Below are 23571 nucleotides of genomic sequence, written 5' to 3'. Positions count from 1 at the left end.
TAAAAGGACTCAAGCTTCTACCTCACCTGACCCATAAGGGTTAAAAAGGAGTGCCTAGAGATTGTCAGCACAGAAAATCACCTTGCCAAGGCAAGACTTACCAAGAGAGAACCTTGAAACTGACTAGAAACAGCAACCTGCTGAATGAATCTCAAGTCCATCTAGAAAACCCAGGAGTAAGAGATTATTGGGAGTTTGTGAAAGTCAAGCGCAGCTTCTTTCAGGCAAGGGGACGCCAGCAACTGTGTGTCAGGAAGAGGGAACTCAGGAGACTGCAACGTCAGTTGCAGTCCCTGCAGGACCTTCACCACTGCGGCTGGGACGTTAGGCAGGACCTGGAGGACACCAAGAAGAGCCTGAAAGGACACTTCGAGGAAGAATCCAGGCACCTCGTCTTTCGTTCCAAGGTGGAGAATCTTGAGAAAGGTGAGAAATGTAACTCTTTCTTTTTAGGAAACTTCACTCAGGACACACACCCTTGTCGGAGCTGCGGGACGAGACCAGAACACTCCAGAAGGGGAAGGAGGCTGTGATGCAAGTGGTCAGCAACTACTACACCAACCTCTACTCCCCGAAAGATACAGACACGGCTGAGGCCGACAGGTTCTTGTCAGGTATCACTAACCAAATTGATCCTGCAGGTTTGTCGGCAATCAACCCCCCTTGGCGTTGATCACAATTTTGTATAAGCAGAAGGGGGAGAGATGGGCTCTGAAAAATTGGCGTCCCATCTCTCTCTTGAACATGGACTACAAAATTCTCGCCAAGGTTCTGGCCAACAGGCTGAAATCTGTCATCGGACAGATCATCCACCCGGATCAGACTTGTGGCATTCCTGGTCGCAGGATTGCGGACAGCCTTGCGCTTGTTCCGGGACACGGTCCAGTACATTCGAGGCCGCCGTGTGCATGCGGCCCTGGTCAGTCTTGACCAGGAAAAGGCCTTTGACCGTGTCTCCCATGAGTTTATGTGCAGAGCTCTGCACAGATTTGGTCTTGGGGAAATGTTTTGTTCGTATGTGAATGTGATGTACCATGACATTTGTAGTACGGTGTTGGTGAATGGCTGGAAAACTGACCCTTTCCCTGTTCTCTCTGGGGTCAGACAAGGCTGCCCTCTCTCACCTCTGCTTTTTGTTTGCTGTATAGAGCACTTTGCCGAATGCATCCGACAGAACCCAGAGATCAGAGGGAACACCGCACCGGGACCAGATAGAAGGGTTGTCAAGAGCTCACTCTACATGGAAGACGTAACGGTGTTCTGTGCTGAAAAGCGCTCCATCGACTCGCTCATCCAGATCTGTGAGGACTTTGGTAAAGCTTCAGGGGCAAAGGTCAACTGCGGGAAGTCAGAGGTCATGCTCTTCGGAAAGTGGTTCCTGCCTTCTTCTGCATCCATCCCTTTCAGCATCAAGGCGGACTTCATCAAAATTCTTGGAGTTTGGTTTGGAGTTGAGGGCGCAGCCCTGAAGTCTTGGGAGGAGAGACTGTCCAAGATGAGACAGAAGTTTGGACTATGGAGCCTCAGAGAACTCACCAGCGAAGGGAAAACACTGGTACTCCGCAGCGAGATTCTCCCTGTGTTGCAGTACCTCGCCCAGGCCTGGCCTCCCCGGGTCAACACCTGCAAGCCCATCACCAGGGCGGTGTTCCACTTCATCTGGGGCTCCAAGATGGACAGAGTGAAGCGGGAAGTTATGTTCAAGGAACCCCTCAAGGGCGGTAAGGGCGTGCCCGACATTGCAACGTTACTGAGGGTGTTCTTTGCTTGCAACTGCATCCGCAGGACTTTAGTGGACAGAACTTTGGACTCTGGCGGCAACTCCATGTCCCGTTTTTTCCTCCTTCCTCTTTGGAGATCCCATGGATGGGACAAATGGGACAGTTCCACCCCCTACAACTGGGACACTCCTTGGTACTACTTTGACACTTTCAAGTTCATCAAGGAGCTGGGGCTGCATGGAGTTAAGCCCGACTTGTGGAAGCCAAAAACTATCTACAAGTTGATCAGAGCATCGGACATTGTTGAGACTGTTCCAGGCCTCCCTTCAGCCACTTGCAAAAAGGTCTGGAGGAATGTTTCTTCAAAGGGACTCACCAACAGGCATAAAGATCTGGCATGGATGGCAATCCGGGGGGGGGGGCTGCCGCTCAGGACATTTGTGCATGCCAGAAACTTGTGCAGATACAGGCACTGCCCTTTTTGCATCATTCATGAGGAAACGTCTTTTCACGTTTTCTGGGAGTCCTCCTTTGCACAGAGCCTGTTGAGGGCTTGGAACCTGAACTTAGAGACTTTGTTCCACAGACTGCCATTACACACTTCGGTGTGCTGAATGGACTTTTCCACTGGACTTTTTCCCAGGAGGACATAGACAACGCCTGGCGGGTGTTGTGTTGCTTTAAGGATGCTTTATGGTGCACCAGAAAGCGCCTTATCCACCAGCGGGAGAGGATGTCCATTGAGGACTGTCGCAGACTGGTTCACAGTCTGCTCAGAGACTATAACCTGATGGATCTCATGGAGGAAGAGGAGGTCTGAAGATTTCCCCTTCCCCCATTCTCCCATGTGTGTCTTTGTCCATTCAATAAAGCTTCGGGCCTGTGACCTCATTCCCCTTCCTCCACTCCACTCTCCTAACCCCCCCCCATCACACCTGTTGCTTTTTTGAAATGTAATATTGTTTGATTGATTGATTTATGCAACGTACAGTCAACGTTTTTCAGTTTCATGCTTTAGGGGTATTGCGGCGTCATGCATGATGTGATGGCACGGGGTATCCTTACTCCGCACAACACGTCAGGCATCATACCGCAGAATGAATGTATTTGATTGAATGTATTTATTTGTATGACCGGAAATGTATTGTAATGTAGTGTATTTATGCGCTGCGTCGCAGTACAGGGGAGAATGTACCCCGTCAAAGTATTGTTTTTTGTATATCTTTTATGCAAATAAAGATTACATTTTCAACAAAAAAATGTGTTCAAAGGAGCTGTCCATGCAAGTGAAACAGGCCATTGTAAGGCTTCAAAAATGAAACCAATCCAGCAAAGAGATAGCAGCAACATTTGGAGTGGGCCAGATCAACAGTTTGGTACATTCTGAGGAAAGAAGAACGCATTGGTGAGCTCAGCAACATAAAAAGACCTGGACGTCCACAGAAGACTAACAGTGGTGGATGATCGCAGGATCCTCAATGTTAATGAAAAACCCATTTACAACATCCAGACAAGTGAAGGACACTCTCCAGGAGTTGGGCGTATCATTGTCAAAGTCTACAATCAAGAGAAGATTTCACGAGAGCAAATACAGAGGGTTCACCACAAGGTGAAAACCATTCATAAGCCTGAAGAATAGAAAAGCCAGATTAGACTTTGCCAAAATACATCTGGAAAAGCATTCTTTGGAGGAATGAAACTAAGTTTAATCTGTACCAGAATGACGGGAAGAAAAAGGATCCAAAGCATATAATGTCATCTGTAAAAAATGGTGGAGGCGGTGTGATGGCATTAGCACGCATGGCTTTCAGTGGCACTGGGTCATTGGTGTTTATTTATGATGTGTAAGAAGACAGAAGCAGTCAGAGGAATTCTGCAGTGTTTAGAGATATACGGTCAGCCCAGATTCGGCCAAATGCAGCAAAGTTGATTAGATGGCGCTTCACAGTAAAGATGGACAATGATCCAAAACACACTGCAAAAGCAACCCAGGAGCTTTTGAAGGAAAAGAAGTGAATATTCTGCAATAGCCAAGTCAGTCACTTGATCTTAACCCAACTGAGCATGAATTTCACTTGCTGAAGGCAAAACTAAAAGCAGAAAGACCCACAAACAAAGAACAACTGAAGACAGCTGCAGTTAGAGCCTGGCAAAGCATCAGAAAGGAGAAAACCCAGTCTTTGGTAATGTCGTTGGGTTCCAGACTTCAGGCTAAAAAAAAAGGGGGGGGGGCGCTGTATATAAAAATGTTTACTTGATATTTATGTGCAACCCCTTGAATTAAAGTTGAAAGTCTGCACTTCAAATTAATTGGATTGTTTTGCTTTAATTTTATTCTAGTGGCATACAGAGCCAAAAGTATGAAAATTGTGCCTGTGTCCAAATATGTATGGACCTAACAGTATATAGCAGGCGTTATAACTGTGATATCACAATATCCAATAAAGTGATGCACGAAAGACTGTCTTGTAATTTCCAATATCTGTATGCATGCATGATGTGACCATGTTTGGAGGTCATCACCCCAAAAACACCACAGCAAGAGTGAAGTTTGGAGGTGAGAACATTATGGTGTGGGGCTGTTTTTAAGCATACGGTACTGGAAAACTTCATATTATTAATGGAAGGAAGGATGAATGGAAAAATGTACCAAGACATTCTTCATAAAAATCTGCTGCCATCTACCAGGATGATGAAGATGAAAGGAGGGTGGACATTTAGCAAGACAATGATCCCGAACACAAAGCCAAGTAAGCTCTCAATTGGTTTTAAAGAAAAAAATAAAATAAAGCTGCTAGAATGGCCCAGCCAAACACCTGACTTGAATCCAATAAAAAAATCTATGGAAAGAGCTACAAATCAAAGTTCATAGAAGAAGCCCACGGAACCTTCAAGATTTGAAGACTGTTTGTGTGGAAGAATGGGCCAATATCACATGTTGGTTTGAAATCTTGCGAGTTCAGCTGAATTCGCACGATTTTAAACCAGCCTCAGTGTGAACCTAGGCTAAAACCTAGAAGCTGATTGGTTACTATGCACAGCTGCACCACATCCTGTGTGAACCAGTTTTAATAAATATACCCCAATGTCTTTGGATGTGGTTCTCATACTTTCGGCCATATAGGGTTCTACAGTTAATTTTGCCCTCTTATGCGGCAACATAGAAAGACATGTTCCATCCAGTCTTTTGAATATTCAACCAAACTTATGCTAGCCTTGTACATCATTGTAAAAGAAGATCTAAAATGACCTTTCTACCAGCCATCTGCATGTGTATGGGTATGTTAAAGAAGTGAAAGCACATTACTTTAAAAGCCCATAAGATCAAGTTTGCAGCTTTACCAGCAACCTTTTATGATCCAGATAGGTTCATTTAAAGAATGACATCTCAAATGACTAACATATGCTGGAAATGATGCTGTGCAGAAAATGAAGTGCGCCGAACAGGCTATAAAAGTCACGTTAAATCGAGACGGCAATGATATAATAATCAGCCAATCATCTCCGCTGTCCTCCGGGCCATCTGTCTAGCATTTTCATTCAATAACATGACACTAGGTCAGGGAGCTCAGATAACACAGCTGTCTGTGCTGCTAGTTTTTAATAAAGTGCCATGTATTTATATTGTGCATTGGCAAATGATACTTACTTTTATAAGATACACTGCTCAAATAGATTTCTATAACAAGCTTCTGAGCACACTGAATATATATTGTAAATAGTTCCAGCCATTAAAGGGAACCTGTCATGCTGCTAAAAGTATATAACAAACGTTACAGCGTAACAGCAGCCATGAAAAAGCGCTTACATCTACTTTATCTTTGGTCAGCTTTTTCCTGTCCCCACAAAGCCACACCCTCTAAACGCAGGAGAGCGCACTACAATTGGCTACTGAGCTGCTTCCATGGGGTTGTGGTGGAATGGACTGGCAAGGCCCCTTACACATGGGCAGCAGTCTCTACTGCCCTGTAAAAATAGATCTGACTATCCTGCTACGTTCTAAATGCATGTTTTTTTTTTGCTATATTTTTTACATTTTCTTGCCATTGAAGTAACATGCCACAACTGCAAGCTGAGAATTTGTCTCGCAGTTGCAGCCCGGTCCCATTGATCACAATGGGCGGTGATGTCTGTCAAACTTGACAAGCTGCATTATATTTGCTGCTGTCACAAGATGTGTACTACCCCCTCCACCTGCCACGATAGGCTTTGGGTGAGTGGTAAAAATGCAAATCATCCACCTGTTTTTACTGTCCTTTTGTCACCTGTGTGAATACGGCCTCACCCTCATCTGGTCTTGTCATCCTCATCAGGACAGAAAGTGACTGGAAATTAATTTTAAAGAGGTTACAGGAAAATGAACAGAAACAAGAAGTGTTTCTAAGAGGGAGTGTTCTTCTCTTTCACACCAGGGGTTGGCAAATGTTGACCCTGCTTGAGCTGCAGAACTACAAGCCCCTTAATGCCTCTGCTAGTCATGCTTGTGGCTGTCAAGGTTTTGCAATGTCTCATAAGCTGAAGTTTGCCCACACCTGCCCCATACTGTCCAAAGCTAAAAAAAAAAAAAAAAAATACTGTGGACTGAATCTCAGGACAAGAACTTCAAGATAGATCCAAGGCTGTCTTCCTTATCCCAGCTTTACTGCCCAATGTATTAACTGATCTAGAAATAATCAGTGCCAACTTCTCATACTTTATATGGACTTATGAAAAAAATTCCCGTACTTACATCTTCCAAGTCATGGCTCTCTTCTTTCTGTAAAAAAAGAAAAAGAGCTTGCTAAATATTTGTGATTCACAAAAATATAAAGGTACATTGCATCACCCAAGGTAAAATGCAACTTGTTTCTATAAAGAACACACATGAACTTCCATATTGCTTATTCATCTACAATAATGAACTGACATCCATGTTACAAGTTCTGACTGTAAAGAAAATCTGTCATGTCAAGCATATGGGTTGACGCTGCTGAGCTCTTTGGGGAAATGCTAGGTCTGGGTATCTCTGACTTCCATCTCTCTGAGTAGCTGACCTGGAAGAAGCATGCAGCAAGTAAAGTTACCAAAAGGGGAGAACCGCACTCTCCGGATGTTGGTATTATCAAAATGGTGATACACAAGCTGATGGATTCAAGAGACCGTTTATTGGAGAAATAGTAAAATACAATTAAAGTCAATAAAAGCCAATGGATGCTGTTACTGTACCAGACTGGTATGGTCCGATGATGATCGGTAAATGACTGCTGGGACTTGACAAAGTGCATTCGCGCGAAATGCGTCATCATGGCAACGTCGCCTTCATACGTTCATACGCCAGGTTGGTTTAAGCTTCCGGTTAGGAGACTTCCGCCCTGTGTTTCTGAATCGATGTGATGTCATGCGGTGAGCGCCAGCTGGCCCCCTTCACTGCCCTTCCAACCAGCATCTCCATCCACAGCGGTTGGGCTATGTTTCACCCAGTTGACCCAGCAGTCATTTACCGATCATCATCGGACCATACCAGTCTGGTACAGTAACAGCATCCATTGGCTTTTATTGACTTTAATTGTATTTTACTATTTCTCCAATAAACGGTTTCTTGCAACCATCGGCTTGTGTATTACCACTTTGATAATACCAACATCTGGACAGCGCTGTTCTCCCCTTTTGGTTGCTTGTTTGGCAGTCATTTGCACTAACCCTGGCGGCTGTACCGATTTGGTTTGGGACCATTTACAGTACAGGTGCCCCAGTGTCAGCACTGGAACTCTCGTTGCACTTTTAGCAAGTAAAAATGGATTTTTGTAAAATCTTACCGTAAAATCCTTTTCTCTTAGCTCATTGACAGACGTAGTCCTCGGTGATTCAACACCCTCGGGTTATGCTGCCCTCTACAGGAGTAGGACTAGACAGGAAAGAAAACGTTCTGGCCACACCCTAGGGGCAGTCCCAGAGGGTATATCCTCTCACTTCCTGCTCTAGCAAATCAGTTATGTCACAAAGCAGTGTTTAGAGAATTTAACCCAACCCAACTCAAAAACAGAGGGGCGGGTACTACGTCTGTCAATGAGCTAAGAGAAAAGGATTTTACGGTAAGATTTTACAAAAATCCATTTTTCTCTATCGCTCATTGACAGACGTAGTCCTCGGTGATTCAACACCCTCGGGACGTCCCAAAGCAGTACCACAAATGAGGGGTGGGAAAATGGAAATCAAATCCAATCTAGAAGGCCCAACCGGTGCCAACTAGAAGTTTACAAATGCTCATCCTCAATGATGAGACTCAACAGAAATTTTTCAACAGAAAAAAACCCCCGAGGTAGACCACCGGTCTCCTCAAATTGCGGCCTGCAAAACCTTGCGGCCAAATGAGGCATCCGCCGATGCCATCACATCAATCTTATGAAATTTTGTAAAGGTATGTACCGACGACCAGGTGGCCGCCTTACATACCTGGACCACTGACGCCTGATGGCGATAGGCCCAGGAAGTACTGAGCGCTCGAGTGAAGTGCGCCCTAACAGGGAACGGAGGATTCCGACCCTTAATAGAATAAGCCTGTACCACCGTCTGACTGATCCATGTAGATATGGTCGCGGCAGACACAGGCAACCCCCTTCAAGGGCTATCCGTGATCACAAAAAGTGAGTCCGTCTTACGAAAACAAGTTCGTAGTAGTCAAGTGTATCCTTCTGAACCCCATCCAAGGAGTGTAATGCAAACTCCCAAGGATGGCTAGTCTTAGGACACGGGGAAGGTAACACAATACTTTTATTCAGATGAAAAACTCTGAAAACCACTTTAGGAAGGAAGGATGGATTCGGAAGAAGAACCACCTTATCCCTATGAACCACCAGATATGGGGAACGACAAGATAATGCGGCCAGTTCTGACACCCTGCGTGCAGAAGTAATGGCCACCAAGAAGGCCACCTTCTGGGATAATGTAAGCAAGGGAATCTCCCTAATATCTTCAAAGAGAAGTTTCTGAAGAACCGACCACACTAAATTAAGATCCCAGGCGGTAAGGGTGCGCGCACTGGCGGAGCCAGATGTCGCACCCCCTGGATGAAATTCCGCACCAAGGAATGAGTAGCCAAAGGTTTCTTGAAAGAAGATTGCTAACGCCGAAAACCTGACCCTTGATCGTGCTCAAGGATAGTTTCTGCTCAACCCCTTGTTGCAGACAGACCAAAATTCGGGTCACCGAATAGGTATGTGGGGGAAATCCAATAGATTCACACCATGCAATATAAGACTTCCATGTGCTGGAAGTTGCTTTCCTTGCTTTAACTGAAGGTAGGAATAACTGAAGCTGACACTCCCTTGTCCTTCAGTACCTGGGTATCAATGGCCAGGCCATTAAGCCAGCGACTGTAAAGCAAGATGGAAGATCGGTCCCTGAGACCGCAAATCCTCCCTGAGAGGAAGTCTCCAAGGAGCGTCCGCGACTAGCCTCACCAAGTCGGCGTACCAGGCTCGACGAGGTCAGTCCGGAATTTCCAGAATAACTGGAATTCCCTCCACCTCTATCCTGCGAAGAAGTTCCCACAGTAACTTGAGAGGATGGAAGGCATGCCGTAGCTGATACTGCCCCCACGGGGCGATCAGCGTTTCTGCTGCGTCCGCTAGAGGATCGCGGCGCGAGCTACAAACCTCCGCACCTTCCTGTTAAGCCAAGGTGCCAACAGATCCACATCCGGGATGTCCCAATGAAGGGACAGCTAGTGAAAAACCTCTGGATGAAGAGGCCATATGCGATTGGATCCGAATCGGGCTGCTCTAGAGCTGCTCGATCCAGTAAATCAGACAAAACCTGATCGCTCTCAGTTCCGATACCCTTATTGGTAATCTAGATACTATCGGAAGAAATGACTTCCCCTGGTTGAGCATCGGAGACTTCCTGGTCCGCTCGCTCAACCGGATCCGATTGTCCAGGGAATCGGAATTCTGATTCCATTAAAAAAGAATCTCCTTCAGGAGAATTCGGGTATGAGACTGGGTATACGGTATTGCCTCTAAGAAGCCCACCATCAGTCCCAGCCAATTGACGGACAGCAACATCCGAATCGTTGACTGAACCTTCTGGAGTTTCTCCGCAAGGAGAAACTCTCTTGCCCAGGATGTATCCAACCTTAGGCCCAGATAGTTCAGTCTCCTGGTGGGAACCAGGGATGATCTTTGGGAAAGCGAAAAAACGCTGATGTCCTGCGATGATGGGGATATAAAGATAGGCCTCCTAAATGTCTATGGACGCCAGGAAATCCCCCTGATGCAGGGAGGCCACCACTGTATGGATGGACTCTATTTCTTCCCAAGTCCAGATTTGGACGCACCTTGCCCTCTTTCCTGGGCATTGTGAATAGGTTCGAATAGAACCCCTGAAACCGTTCAATGTTAGAAGGGAAGAATCGCACCGGTGGAAGTGATCGAAACTCGATCCTGTGTCCTCCAGAAACCGGTGAAGACATCCCCCCCACCCCAGAGATGGGTAGGGGCGCATCAGGCTGTATCTTCAGGATTGGCTGAGCCGGACTTTTTGTTTAGCCGACCAGCGCCCTTTGAAACCCCTCTAAAGGGGCTTTGGAGGGTTTTGCCTTATCGCCCGCCCTTGCGGAACGAACAACTCTTTATGAGCAGAAAAGGAAGGTCCTCGTTAGTTAAGAGGTCCTTTTATCCTAACAGTCTGTGGCAAGACAGCAGGTGGTACCGTCTATCCTATAAAGAGGAATTCCTCAAAAGGATAGCACCAAGCCATGCGTTTGGAAATAACAGGGGTTCGTTTCAAAACGACCCCATTTGGGTAAAGGAAAATCCTTCGCCCTTTTGGTAGGCTAACAAGTACCAAAAAGGAATCTCAGTCTCAGCTACCTCTGCCGGTGTAACCTCAAGACTAAAGGTTTCCCGGACGGACACAACTAGTGCACCAACCACTCTTGTGCTATGGCGGAGGCAGAAACGTGCTCCTCACTGCTGAGGAGATATTACCTGAGACAACAGCCCCTGAAGTATCTAATAAACAATAGGGGTAGGCGGGGGTCGCTTCTTGACCCCCGACCCTACAGGCCACCTCCACCCGGGATACCAAAGACTCCAAAACTGCCGATAATGCATTAAAAACAAGTGGGGTACTGGAGGGTCCTGCGGCCACCTTGAGGGGATCAGGTGGGGATACCTATGCGGCAGGGTCAATGATTATACAAGACTCTTGCCAGCAACAAAAAATGACAAAGTAAAAAACTTTTTTTTTTTTTTTTGTGTCCCCCAGTCGCAACAGCGCCCCTCAGTGTTACCTGCCTTTTTGGACACCACAGAGAGAGAGAGAGAGAGAGAGAGACCCCAAGGCTCATCCCTGATGCACAGAAGTCTTCATCAGCTTGCTCAGTGCTTGTCTTGTTACAGACAGGAAGTCTTTGGCCCCATTTCCTGGGTAAAGGAGGCGGCTCCGCCCCTTAACACGCCTGCCGGCGCCTCCCCCTGGCTCCATGAGGTGTTTGAGTCACCTCAAACATGGCCGCCCCCATGCTGGAGACACGAGGCTACACCAAAATGGCGGCCTCGTGCGATCTACCAGACAATGGCGGCGGCCTGCACAGAATAGCGGCATGTCTGCAGAAGGATCTCGGCCTCACAACCCTTCACCCTCATGGTGGTCAGCGTGGTCGGCGGTACCGGACCCTGGCGGGCCGTATGCGGTCCGTGGCCGTCGGGAGGCATCTGCTTAGCTGGAGGAATGATCTGGAATGCAGTATACATGTATAGACATCACCCTGTGGCTTCTGACAGGTAGGATACCTTATACTATCACAGTAAAGTTCTAGTACTGCCACTGACTACAATCATTTTCACATTTTTACAATTAGATTGTCAGCTCCCAAACCAAGCCTCCTGGCTTCTTGTACACAAAAATCACACTCAATTAGGGGGATCTGTGACATGTTATAGGATAGAGGGGAACCCATCCTTACCATTACAGAGAGGGGCCCGCGTTCACCACAAGACCCGTCAGGGGGAAAGGGGGAACATACTACTCACCATACCGGAACCAGGCGGGCGCCAACTCCTGACAGTACCCCTCTCCACGAGGTAGGAGGGCTGTCGACCAATACGGACGCCGTGACTCATGGTCTTTGGCGTTTAAGCGAGACGTTTTACTCGCAGGGTCAGTCCCCGTCCAGTGGGACTATGTCGCGGCCGACCCAGCGCGGAGCTATGGCCTGCACGCGCTCGTAGGCTGAACTGGGGGTGACCACTGGATCTCAACATCCAGCCCGTCGCCCAGTTCAGCTTTCTTGCTTGAAGATCTCACAGGAACACTGGAGAAAAAAAAGCTGTCTAAAAAATCTTTTCTAAGAAAAAAATCCTGCCAGGACCGAAGATCCCAGCAAGGTATCTAGGTCCTTACTCCTGACTAGACAGAAAAAAAGCATTTGTAAACTTCTAGTTGGCACCGGTTGGGCCTTCTAGATTGGATTTGATTTCCATTTTCCCACCCCTCATTTGTGGTACTGCTTTGGGACGTCCCGAGGGTGTTGAATCACCGAGGACTACGTCTGTCAATGAGCGATAGAGAAAAATGGATTTTTGTAAAATCTTACCGTAAAATCCTTTTCTCTTAGCTCATTGACAGACGTAGTACCCGCCCCTCTGTTTTTGAGTTGGGTTGGGTTAAATTCTCTAAACACTGCTTTGTGACATAACTGATTTGCTAGAGCAGGAAGTGAGAGGATATACCCTCTGGGACTGCCCCTAGGGTGTGGCCAGAACGTTTTCTTTCCTGTCTAGTCCTACTCCTGTAGAGGGCAGCATAACCCGAGGGTGTTGAATCACCGAGGACTACGTCTGTCAATGAGCGATAGAGAAAGTTCTTTATCTGCACGTTTTTCCAAATCAGAGACATAGAATACATTGAGGCAAAAGAATGAGAATGAGAGCCAGAAAAATAGAATGTTCAAAAGAAGAGGACAGCAATTGCTGCTTCCTTATGTCTCTCATTATGGGTTTTCATTAAGGGTTAGGTCACACTGCCGGGACTTGGGATCCGACTTGTGAGGGCCCAAGTCACATGGCATGTGAAATCCCACATTTGTCAATGAGAGCGGTCTTAATTAGCACTAGTGAAGTTGCTTTGACTTTAGGAAAGGTTCCTGTACTATTTTAAGGAGAAATCTATACGATTTGTGCCCATAGACCAGGGGTCTTCAAACTATGGCCCTCCAGTTGTTCAGGAACTACAATTCCCATCATGCCTAGTCATGTCTGTGAATGTTAGAGTTTTACAATGCCTCATTGGACATGTAGTTTGGCAACAGCTGGAGGGCTGTAGTTTGAGGATCCCTGCCATAGACTTTAATGGAAGTCGCATCCAAGTCGGATCCTCATCTATACTGATGTGATTTGGATCCGACAGGAAGATTACTTCTGAAAGTTGCTTCTAAAGTCGCATCGAGTCGCATCAAACTAGTACTCAAGTCGCCACCAAATTGCAAGCAAGTCACCAGAAAGTTGTCTGGCAAAGAACGACACTTTTAGGTTGCAGCAATGTGCACCAACCCTAAAGTTGACCTTCCAAAAACTAAACAAACCTTTATGACTACATTCCTGACATGTTACAATATACAGCAAAACTATTGTTTTTTTTTTTTTTCAAAGTTCTAACCTTTTATTATTTAAAAAGTAGTCCCTGAATTTCGGCAAGGTGACTTTGCCTAGGCTGAGATGATGTCACCAATTTGCTGCAAGAATAAAGAAGTAATTCTTTAGTCACCTCTTCCCCAATGGTTGTACCACAGCAAGATACACTCTATTACCAAAAGTATTGGGATGCTTGCCTTTACACACACATGAACTTTAATGGCATCCCAGCCTTAGCCTGTAGGATTCAATTTTGAGTTGACCCACCCTTTGTAGCTATAACAGCTTCAACTCTTCTTGAAAGGCTGTCCACAGTGTCTTTGGGAATGTTTGATCATTCTTCCAGAAGCACATTTGTGAAATCAGGCACTGACATCCCAAAGGTGTTCAATTATGACATGAATGAGCAAGTTTGGGGTGGAAGAACTTGACTGGCCTGCACAGAGTTCTGACCTCACCCGACAGAACACATTTAGGATGAATAAGAGCGGTGACTGCGAGCCAGGCCTTCTTGTCCAACATCAGTGCCTGACCTCACAAATGCACTTCGAAAAGTCCAACATTCCCATAGACACTCCTAAACCTTGTGGACAGCCTTCCCAGAAGAGTTGAAGCTGTTATAGCTGCAAAGGGTGGGCCAACTCAATATTGAACCCTATGGACTAAGACTGGGATACCATTACAGTTCATGTGTGTGTAAAGGCAGGCGTTCCAATACTTTTAGTAATTTAACATAACTTTATAGCTAGTCACAAGGTGAGAGGCTGCAGCTACGGTTAATCTGTTCAGACATTTCTGAACACAGGCAAAAACTGTACAGGCACCAAGATTTACATGACTGTTTTATATCTGAACCAGCATCTCAGTTAAAAAAGCAGCTGCTTCCTTAGCTGCTTTTAAAGTCCTCCTCCCCAGCATCATATACTTGCCTTACCTTTGCTTCCTCACTCCATTCAGCTGCCATGAGAGAAAAAAAAAATACCCACAGCAATTCTGGGCATGGGCAGGCTGCCTGGCACCCTGTCTTTGGGTGGCGGGCTCTCTGGCACCCTGTCTGTGGGTGGCTGGCTGGCACCCTGTCTGTGGGTGGCTGGCTGGCACAGGGGATGTGGGTGGCTGGTACAGGGCCTGTGGGTGGCTGGCTGGTAGAGGGCCTGTGGCTGGCTGGTACAGGGCCTGTGGATGTGGGTGGCTGGCTGGCACCGGGCTGCTGTGGGTGGGTGTATGGCTGTGATACACTCCCAGGAGACTAGTCCCGACTCCAGACGAGGCTGTCCAAGGCGAGGGAGGTGGCCTAAGAAGGCAGAATGACGTCACAAAAATATCGGCAATATCGGCCAGTTCCGGGGGGCGATACCGATATATTGGGGAAAGTGCATATATCGGCATAGGGGGCACAAGGAGGAAGGGAGACTCATGGTGTAGTATGCATAAACTTTTTTAATTCAAAAATAGTAATGTACTTACATATAAGTATAGAAAAAACAGCTTTCAAGACCAGGAAGTGCTGCATTCGCCGGTATGCGTACCGGCATGCGTTCCAATGGCTGGAAGTGACGTGAACGTAGTGCGTAACCCGACCGGTTTCGTCATTAAACGTATGATGTCATACGTTTAATGACGAAACCGGTCGGGTTACGCACTACGCCCACGTCACTTCCGGCCATTGGAGCGCATACCGGCGAATGCAGCACTTCCTGGTCTTGAAAGCTGTTTTTTCTAAACTTATATGTAAGTACATTACTATTTTTGAATTAAAAAAGTTTATGCATACTACACCATGAGTCTCCCTACCTCCTTGTGCCCCCTATGAGACCACCATACCCACCGAGAGGTCAGGCAGTGGAAGCATCATTCAGCTCCTCCAGAGTAATGGGATGGTTTTGTATACATCCAAGTAGGATCTGCATAAGGAATAGCTTGTGGGAAGACTGGATACCATTCCAAAGACCACTTACCTGAGCTAGACCCCAAGGGGCCATCTGGTAAGTGGGCGCACAACTCGGTTACGGATCCCCCCAGTGTTGATCCTGCATGTGGTCAATTCCCTTGCACTGAGCACGTTGCACATTTGGAATTATTTAACTACAATTGCACAATTGCACTAGCACTTTTATTATATCTTTTCTGTCAGTATTGAAGCACGGACACTTCAATACTTGGCACTTTGAAGAACCAGTTGAGGGTTCGCTTTTTATATGAACTTTTTTTAACCTATATAATTTCTGTCAGAATTTCATATGGTATATATATATATATTTATTATGTATTTTTGATGGTGTAAATTCAGACACTTTCACATCTTTGAGCGCTGTCCCCCTTTATATTCACTATAATCGGTCTATCCCTAGTTGTCACAGTCATGCCTGTTTAGGCTCCAACTGGACAACCTGATTTGAGCTTACTGTTTCTAAGTGTGAAGGACTGTTAATCCAGTGCTGCAGATGCAACCCTACAGTCCACTAACGCTGACATTACTCCTCTTCTGGATCATGAGAGAACTCCACCACTGGACAGCCAATAAGAAGTTTTACACAGGCAGTGATGTGGATACCCAAAAAAGGGCCCCGCCTCAAAAGAATAGAGAAGTCCCAGGACTGGAGCATTACGTGACTGCAGCTTTAGGTAAGAGAGCATCTAGATAACTTATGTCAGGCAGCAATCGGTTAGATTTAAGATTTCCCCAGTGATTGGTTTTAAAGCAAAGCATATTGTCTTGCACTGCACAGGCAAAGTACAAGGGAACTTTAGGTAATTTGGCAAATTTAAAAACGTTTGCATCAAATTCTGATGGTTTTTACCTTGAATAGATTTCACTGGGTGCCATCTGCATGTAAAATTTGTTTTACCAGGTTAAGCTGAGTTATTACACAAAATCAGGTGTCAAGGTCACCTTTAGTGCAATAGTGCAGCCAAAGCCTCCTAGTGCTTTGAATCAATTTACAGAATCATTACTAACAGTGTTTTTTTTTATTTTTTATATATAACTTTACTTAATAAATTCTTTGTTTGAGGGAGTCAGTGGGCAAAGTGGGACTTTATCATTGTGTTGCTATATGGAGTCTGGCAGCACAGCTATAAACGTAGTCAGCTGATGAGCTGGGAAGGATATGCATTGTAGTCTGTTTCCTAATAACTGCACAGGGAATATTTGAGAGCTGAAAGCCAAGAACAGTTAGGATATACTAGGGGTTTCAGTCCAAAATAGAAATTTTATACCACAAGTCCAAAAAATAGGTTTTGTTTCTCCCTCAAGATTACATCCACAAGCAGTTGGGATATAGTTCCATGTCAACTATAAATGCTAACTGGAGTGTAAAGATGTTATAAAGGTTCCCATTACAGTGCACAAGCACCAAGAACACAACTGTTTATTATTTCAAGTAAGCACTACAGGTGTGCCCATTATATTTAATTTTGCATATATTATTTATCATCCTGATGCCCTGTTAGAACTTAAACTATTCTACTATTTAAATTAAGCACTACAGGTGTGCCCATCCTACTTGATATCATATCTATTTTGCAATAATATTCACAGTTTTAATGCACGGTTAGCACTTTAATTAGTATGATTATCACTGTACACCCAAAGCAAGCGCTATAGGTAGCCCCTCCACTTGTGGCTATATACATTACACAAGCACCTTGTATAGTTTAGGAATGGACAGATGAGGGCCAAGATTGTAAGCTCTAACGCGCAGGGCCCTCTAGTTCCTCCTGTATTGAATTGTATTGTAACTGTATTGTCTTCCCTCACATTGTAAAGCGCTGCGCAAACTGTTGGAGCTATAGAAATCCTGTATAATAATAATAAAAAAAATAATAATAAGTAAAGGCTACAACTAATAAACAGGTCCTTAGAGTGCAATCCATCTTACATATATTTGAAGGGAATGTATAGTGTTTTGTACATATTTTTTTTTTATTATGATCTGGACAAACATTTTTCCTTTCAGGTAAATACATAATTTCAATTGGTTTTCTGCAGTTTCCTATCCTGCCAGCAGGTGGAGGTGGCGCCTTTAGAGTACATTACCTACCAATTACTAGCTAGGCCTAAAGCAAATGAATATTATGCAGTCTTCTGTTGTGCCAGCAGGTGGCTCTGGCTTCCTAAGAGTACCTTGCAGATTGCTAGATAATAAAGGCTGGCCTCTGAATTATCTGTAATTCAACTTTTAAGTAAAGCAGAGCTTTGCCCATTCAGGGAAAAATAACAGGTTCATCTAATGGAGACCGGTGTAGTGGTGCTTCAAACCGTCCGTCAATCTTCAGCTCCACCCGGTGCTCATACTGAAACGCTGCTGATGCTTCTGTGTACTGTGAACCACTCGGGTAAATGTCAAACTACTATATCTCTATTATATAACAAAAGATGATCTCGGATCAACCGCCAATAGATTGGCATTGATAACAATCAGTCATCGTCTAGTAACCCAGATATTACAGTGCAGTCCATGACCAAACATGAAGCATATAAGGGGATTCTACCAAACATGAAACAGCTGTAAAACAGCCAATGCTTTTTGGCCATCCGGCCTTAGCCATGACTAAGGCCCAACAGCCGATACCTGTTGTTTGATTTCATGCCATTTCAATAAAGGATATTGCCATTTGACATTTACCCAGATGCCGACTGTCCCTCCAGAAGTCCATCTAATGGAGACTTCTACAAATGTATACACTTTCCTTTTCTCCCTCACTGCTTTGTCTAAGCCCTTGGAAGCCAAATAAAACATCCGGTAATTCTGAGTATGGAGGCGAATATGGGGAGAGGGGAGAGAAGAGCTGCAGACAAGCACAGCGCTGGATTGATACAGAATTCAGTGCTTAATGGGTGAGGAGTATGAGAAGCTAGTGCAATGTTTTTTTTTTTTATTTAATGCATTGAATGCATTAGGGTAAAAAAAACCTTACCTTCAGAACCACTTTAAATTTTTATTTTAAAATTTCCAAAAAAAACAGTCGGCCTTTATTATCTGTAATGTTTAGTAAAGTATATACTGACCCCTAGTGGCCAGAAGAGGTTCTAAATAATGAAAAATGATGCACCTTGGAAAGGTAAAGGTTGGTTGTAAATGTATTAATTTTTATAGTTTTACCTTGTTTTTATATTGTCTCCAGTTCTTCTGAATCACTTGTGCTGCTTCTTGCTGCCTTTGCTTCTCTCTTCCCCCAGAGGAACCAGCAGACCCCCTGCGAGATGTCACACTGGATAAACCTCTGGCAGAACTTGGACGGGACCCTGGTAACTCATTCTGTGTCTGGAAAATAAAGCAGATTTCACTTTCCATCAACAGTGCTTTGGTTTATCACTATAAGAAGGCTTTACACAATTAAAACAATTTTCACCATTCTTTTCATTAAGGCATTTTGTGATCACCAGGTTTCTGGGACCACTGGAGGCTGCTATGAGTATAGCTTGCCCATTGGAAGAAATGGGGTCACCATGCAGTATAAAAAGGAGCTGGCCAGGACTTTGTTGGTGAAAATTTCACTGGACCAGGGAGGAAGGCAAGTATAATCCCAGAAAGGCTGCACTCAGGAGGTGGGGTGATTTAATAATGGTACAACCATCAACCCATCCCCGCATGCCAGGGTGCTAAGTGTAGTCCTGGACTCTGAACTCTCCTTTCAAACCCACATCCAATCACTTTCCAAAGCTTGCCACCTCAACCTCTGCAACATCTCTAAAATACGCCTCTTTTTTTTTTTTTTTAATTCTTATTATTGAGTTTTAACAAGCTACATAGAAACAAGACCATCAATACACAGTTATTAACAATAAAAAATAGTAAAAGAACAAAAGTAAAAAGCAAAAAAGGAAAAAACAAAAAGGTAATAAATAAAAAAGAAAAGAAACACTTCCTCCCCACCAATCCCTAAAACACCCAGTCTGCCTGTCTCCCATACCAAAAAGCCCCAATGAAGGAATATACAGGATGTACGGATCCCCCATATGTCTCTAAACCAACATTGATCAACGTATCTAGTTACTGATTAGGCGCTCTATTGGATATAATGACAGTATTAACAAAATCAGTCATTGGCCACGAGAGGAACTCACGCAACAGGACCCAGTCAATCAATCTGGGACAGTGTGTGGAGATTCAACCCATCCACCCCACACCTTCTCAAACTTCATGGGCACTCCCTCTGAAATACGCCTCTTCTTAACCAGGGAGTGAATTAGGAGCTTTATGGTGTCATTGGTTATCTCTTGCCTCGGCTATTGCAACTCCCTCCTCATTGGATTACCTTTACATAGGCTATCCCCTATTTAGTCCATCGTGAATGCTGCTGCCAGACTCATCCACCTTTCAAAACCATTCAGTGTCTGCTACTTCTCTCTGCCAATCCCTCCACTGGCTTCCACTCACCCAACAAAATAAATTCAAAATACTAACAACTTAAAAAGCCATCCACAACTCGGCCCCCAGCTACATCACTAGCCTGGTCTCAAAATACCAACTAAATCATCCTTTTCGTTCCTCCCAAGACCTCCTGCTCTATAGCTCCCTCGTCTCCAGGACTTCTGAGCCTCTCCCATTCTTTAAAATTCTCTACCCCAATCTGTCCGACTATCTCCAACTCTATCCACTTTTAAGCGATCCCTGAAAACTTTTCTCTTTAGAGAAGCTTACCCTGCCTCCACCTAACAATTGTACTTTTATTTTCTCCATCAGTTCATCTCCCACAGTTATTACCTTTTTTGTATCACTTGACCCTCCCCTCCTAAATAGTAAGTTCTAACGACCTGGGCCCCCTGATTCCGCCTGTATTAAATTGTATTGTAACTGTACACTGTCTGCCCTCATGTTGTCCATAGTGGCTCCACAAGACCGTTACTATGATGGGGAAGAAGGGAAACAGAAAGTAACCTTTTTCACATTCTCCAGTGCAGCCTCCTTCTCCCTTTTCTCATCCTCCAGTTCAGCCTCCAACCTTTTAATCTTTTGATTAAGTCGATTAATTTCTTCTCTTTTGGATGAAAGAAAATAACAGGTGATAAAATGTCAGTACATTGTGTTCTACAAAAAAGGAAAAAGGAAAAAAAGAAGAAGGGAGAAGAAGGAAGAGGAAAGAAGAAGGGAGAAGAAGGAAGAGGAAAGAAGAACGAGGAAAGAAGAAGGAAGAGGAAAGAAGAACGAGGAAAGAAGAAGGAAGAGGAAAGAAAAACGAGGAAAGAAGAAGGAAGAGGAAAGAAAAACGAGGAAAGAAGAAGGAAGAGGAAAGAAGAACGAGGAAAGAAGAAGGACGAAGAAAGAAGAAGAAAGAAGAAGAAAGAAGAAGAAGAAAGAAGGATGAAGAATAAGAAGAAGGAAGAAGAAGAAAGAAGAAGGAAGAAGAAGAAAGAAGAAGGAAGAAGAAGAAAGAAGAATAAGAAGAAGGAAGAAGAAGAAAGAAGAAAGAAGAAAAGGAAGAAGAAGAAACTTTTTCGCTACACACAACAAATTTCAACAATTTCCAAGAATGTGAGCAGCAAGATGTAAGCCTCCTGGAGTCACAAATATGACAGCTTTCAGGCAAATTTAGCTTTCAATTGCAAAGGGAGAATACAACCAGCTGCCAACAGTTTCTCTCAACCCTATGAAATAATCTAGAGCTGATGATAAGCTGCTTTGATCTAATTAGTTGATTCGTTGGTTGGAGTTGGTTTGGTAGTTAGTTGGTGTTAATAAAGCTAGTTAAAATTACCTGAAAAATGCCATGTGTGTGGCTAGCAGTGATGTGCCAGTGAAGTATCAGTAGCCTGGCCTGTAATATACCAGCAGTATACATTTTCTGATGACAGCACTTTAAACTGTATTTAAAAAATGTTAAAAAACTTAGGGGTTGATATACTAAAGGCAAATAGGCTGATCCTGCCTGGCCAAAATCACGTTACTAGGGAGCATTCTGGTTCTGCCAATATTGATTTGTGCCTTAAGTCCTCGGGGCATCAAAGTACCAATAGGGACTTGCCTCAAGAGGAAGGTGTCTCACTAAGTTTGCAGAACAGAAACCTTACATTAGGCCACTGTGGCATATTGCCTCGAGCTCAGCTTTAAAGTCTAACTTTAATTTACAGTAATGCCGGGTACACACTATAAGAGAATCGGGCAAACGATCGGCAGATTTTCCTTGTTGTTTCACAGCAAATTAGAACCGATGAAAGAAAAATTTGTATGAAAATTCTCACACAACAAAGGCTTTTTTTGTTGTTAAATGTTTCTGATCGCTTCTGGTTTTTCTCATATGAAAATCGTACGAAAAGGGTACACATTAAGCGAAAATTGTTCATTCTGTTCATGCATGAGAAAAATTTTTGGAGCTTGTCCCTTCAGAAATTTTGATTCAGAAGGTCAGGATCGGCTGCAGAAAGTTGTGTACACACTATACGAAATTGTACCAAAGTTCTTTGGACGAAAATTCTCACCCGATTTTCTTATAGTGTGTACGAACCTTAAGTAATTAAAATTGGCAGAAAAGGCATGCTTTTTCTCTTCTGCAATAAAGATACTTACCTGCCTGTCCACCCTTGTACAGTGATCTGCGCACACAATGCTCGGCAATGATGTCATCCCCGCCTGGCGATCGAGGGGGATTGGTGGTTGGGCTGGGGGGCTTGGGGACTCCACATCGCTGGAACTGAGGTGAGTATTGTTCTGCTTGGAGTTTGTTGCCGGTTTGACTCATGTGACACAGAACAAGACTTTAAGTGGAAGAAAACCCTTACTATAACTATTCTTAAAAATGTTCCCTGCCCCTCCTACCTATCCTGCCTAGAAAAAAAAAAAAATGATGTGTGTACTTATTTTCATCTGTTCCGTTTTGGTCACATAATCCTGCAGATCTGTGTAAAGGAACACTCAACAACAGCAGTGAATTCCAGGAGCAATAATGTCACCCATTGGTTCCCATTGATCAGCCATTCTCGGCGATCCCTCCCCTCCCCTGCAGCAGCCCCTCACTGATACATGTAGGCAGAGCTGCAGGATTACACGACCAGACTGGAGCGGATTAAAAATAGGTAATTGCACATATATTTTTTATACAAGTTAGGCAGGATTTGTAGGAGGGGGGAGGGAGGGGACATTTTTAAGAATAGTTCTAGTTGGGCTTTTCTTCCACCTTTCAGTGCTAATGCTTGAATGCTGAGAGCCTGGATACTCATAAGTGCTTTGCAGAATTATTTCTCTCACATATTCTATAGAACACTAGCTGGTTCTCTGGTCTCTTAGCCCCTGAAGAAGCAAAACCAAGCGAAACGCGTTGGCTGCACAGGGACCAATTCCATCTTTCTCTGTTGAGACCCACCACTTGGTTATCCAATTTGGGTTTTTATATTGTTATGTTATATGTTAAATGTATGTACATCTAGAGAGCATGTTGGTACATGCGTTTTTTTAAGTATGGAAACTTATTAAACGTGTTTTTAATAAATATGTTGTGTTGCAGTATATTTTGATCATCTCATTAGGGCCCTCAAACCCCATCTTCTTTTTTCTCTCAATTTTTTGTACTATATACAGAGGGGTGGCCCACCCTTTACAGTAATAATATGCTTTGTAGCAGAAGGAATAGCTGCCTAAGAATAATATATAAAGCTCAATTATTAGAATATTCCAGGCACAGGCATATCATTTTTATGCATTGGGCTAGACTTTTTGTAAAATGACTGTGCAGTTCTGTTATGTAGAAATTTTAGTGCTTAGCAGACTCCCTTTAGAACATTACAGCCTATAGGTTAATTGGGAGCAAATGACATCATGGAATTATTAGACACGGCTTTGTCACCATTCTCCTATAAATTAGCCCATTATCTTCTCATTCAACTGCTCATCTCACAAACTGCTGCTTTTGATGACCGCAAATGCAAACTCCTATCTCTTACCTCTCGTCTTTTCTGTCCTTTAACCTTTGCAGCTTCCCCTCTGCGTCTGCCTTTTCTTGTTGCAGTTTTCTGATGTCTGATCTTTGAAAGAGAAAGCTGGATTAAATTTTGGATTTATGTATTAAATCGCCTGACTGACGTCACCAAGCGGCACACTCACTCCTTGGTGGCAAGTCTCTCCTGTAGTGCAGTTCGATCTTCTTTTACTTTCTTGAGCATGTTCCTTAGCCTCTCACATTCTTCATGAAGATTGGGTGTTGGTCCATCTACCTCATCCACGTTAGGATTTGCACCAAGTCGAGTGGATTTGTCCAGTTCTGTATTAGATGGATTCGACTTTTCTGCTACTTCTAGCTTC

At 44.3% G+C, this 23571-nt stretch overlaps 1 protein-coding gene across 1 annotated transcript in view; it reads right to left on the bottom strand.

Annotated features, from left to right (window-relative positions):
• IQCE (IQ motif containing E) overlaps positions 1-23571 on the bottom strand; it is a 114228-nt gene that overhangs the window by 30889 nt on the left and 59768 nt on the right. Inside the window, exons 15-19 of the mRNA XM_082260643.1 lie at positions 23374-23570; positions 23214-23294; positions 20218-20317; positions 18439-18600; positions 6451-6477 (exon numbers count right to left, since the gene is read on the bottom strand). Of these exons, the coding sequence (XP_082116769.1) occupies positions 6451-6477; positions 18439-18600; positions 20218-20317; positions 23214-23294; positions 23374-23570 (567 nt within the window). The remainder of the gene's footprint in view (positions 1-6450; positions 6478-18438; positions 18601-20217; positions 20318-23213; positions 23295-23373; position 23571) is intronic.

Source organism: Pelophylax lessonae, assembly GCF_965119305.1.
Source record: "Pelophylax lessonae genome assembly, chromosome: 6".
Lineage (NCBI taxonomy): Eukaryota > Metazoa > Chordata > Amphibia > Anura > Ranidae > Pelophylax > Pelophylax lessonae.
Note: the sequence above shows the minus strand (reverse complement) of the source record. Positions and strands in the feature narration are given on the sequence as shown.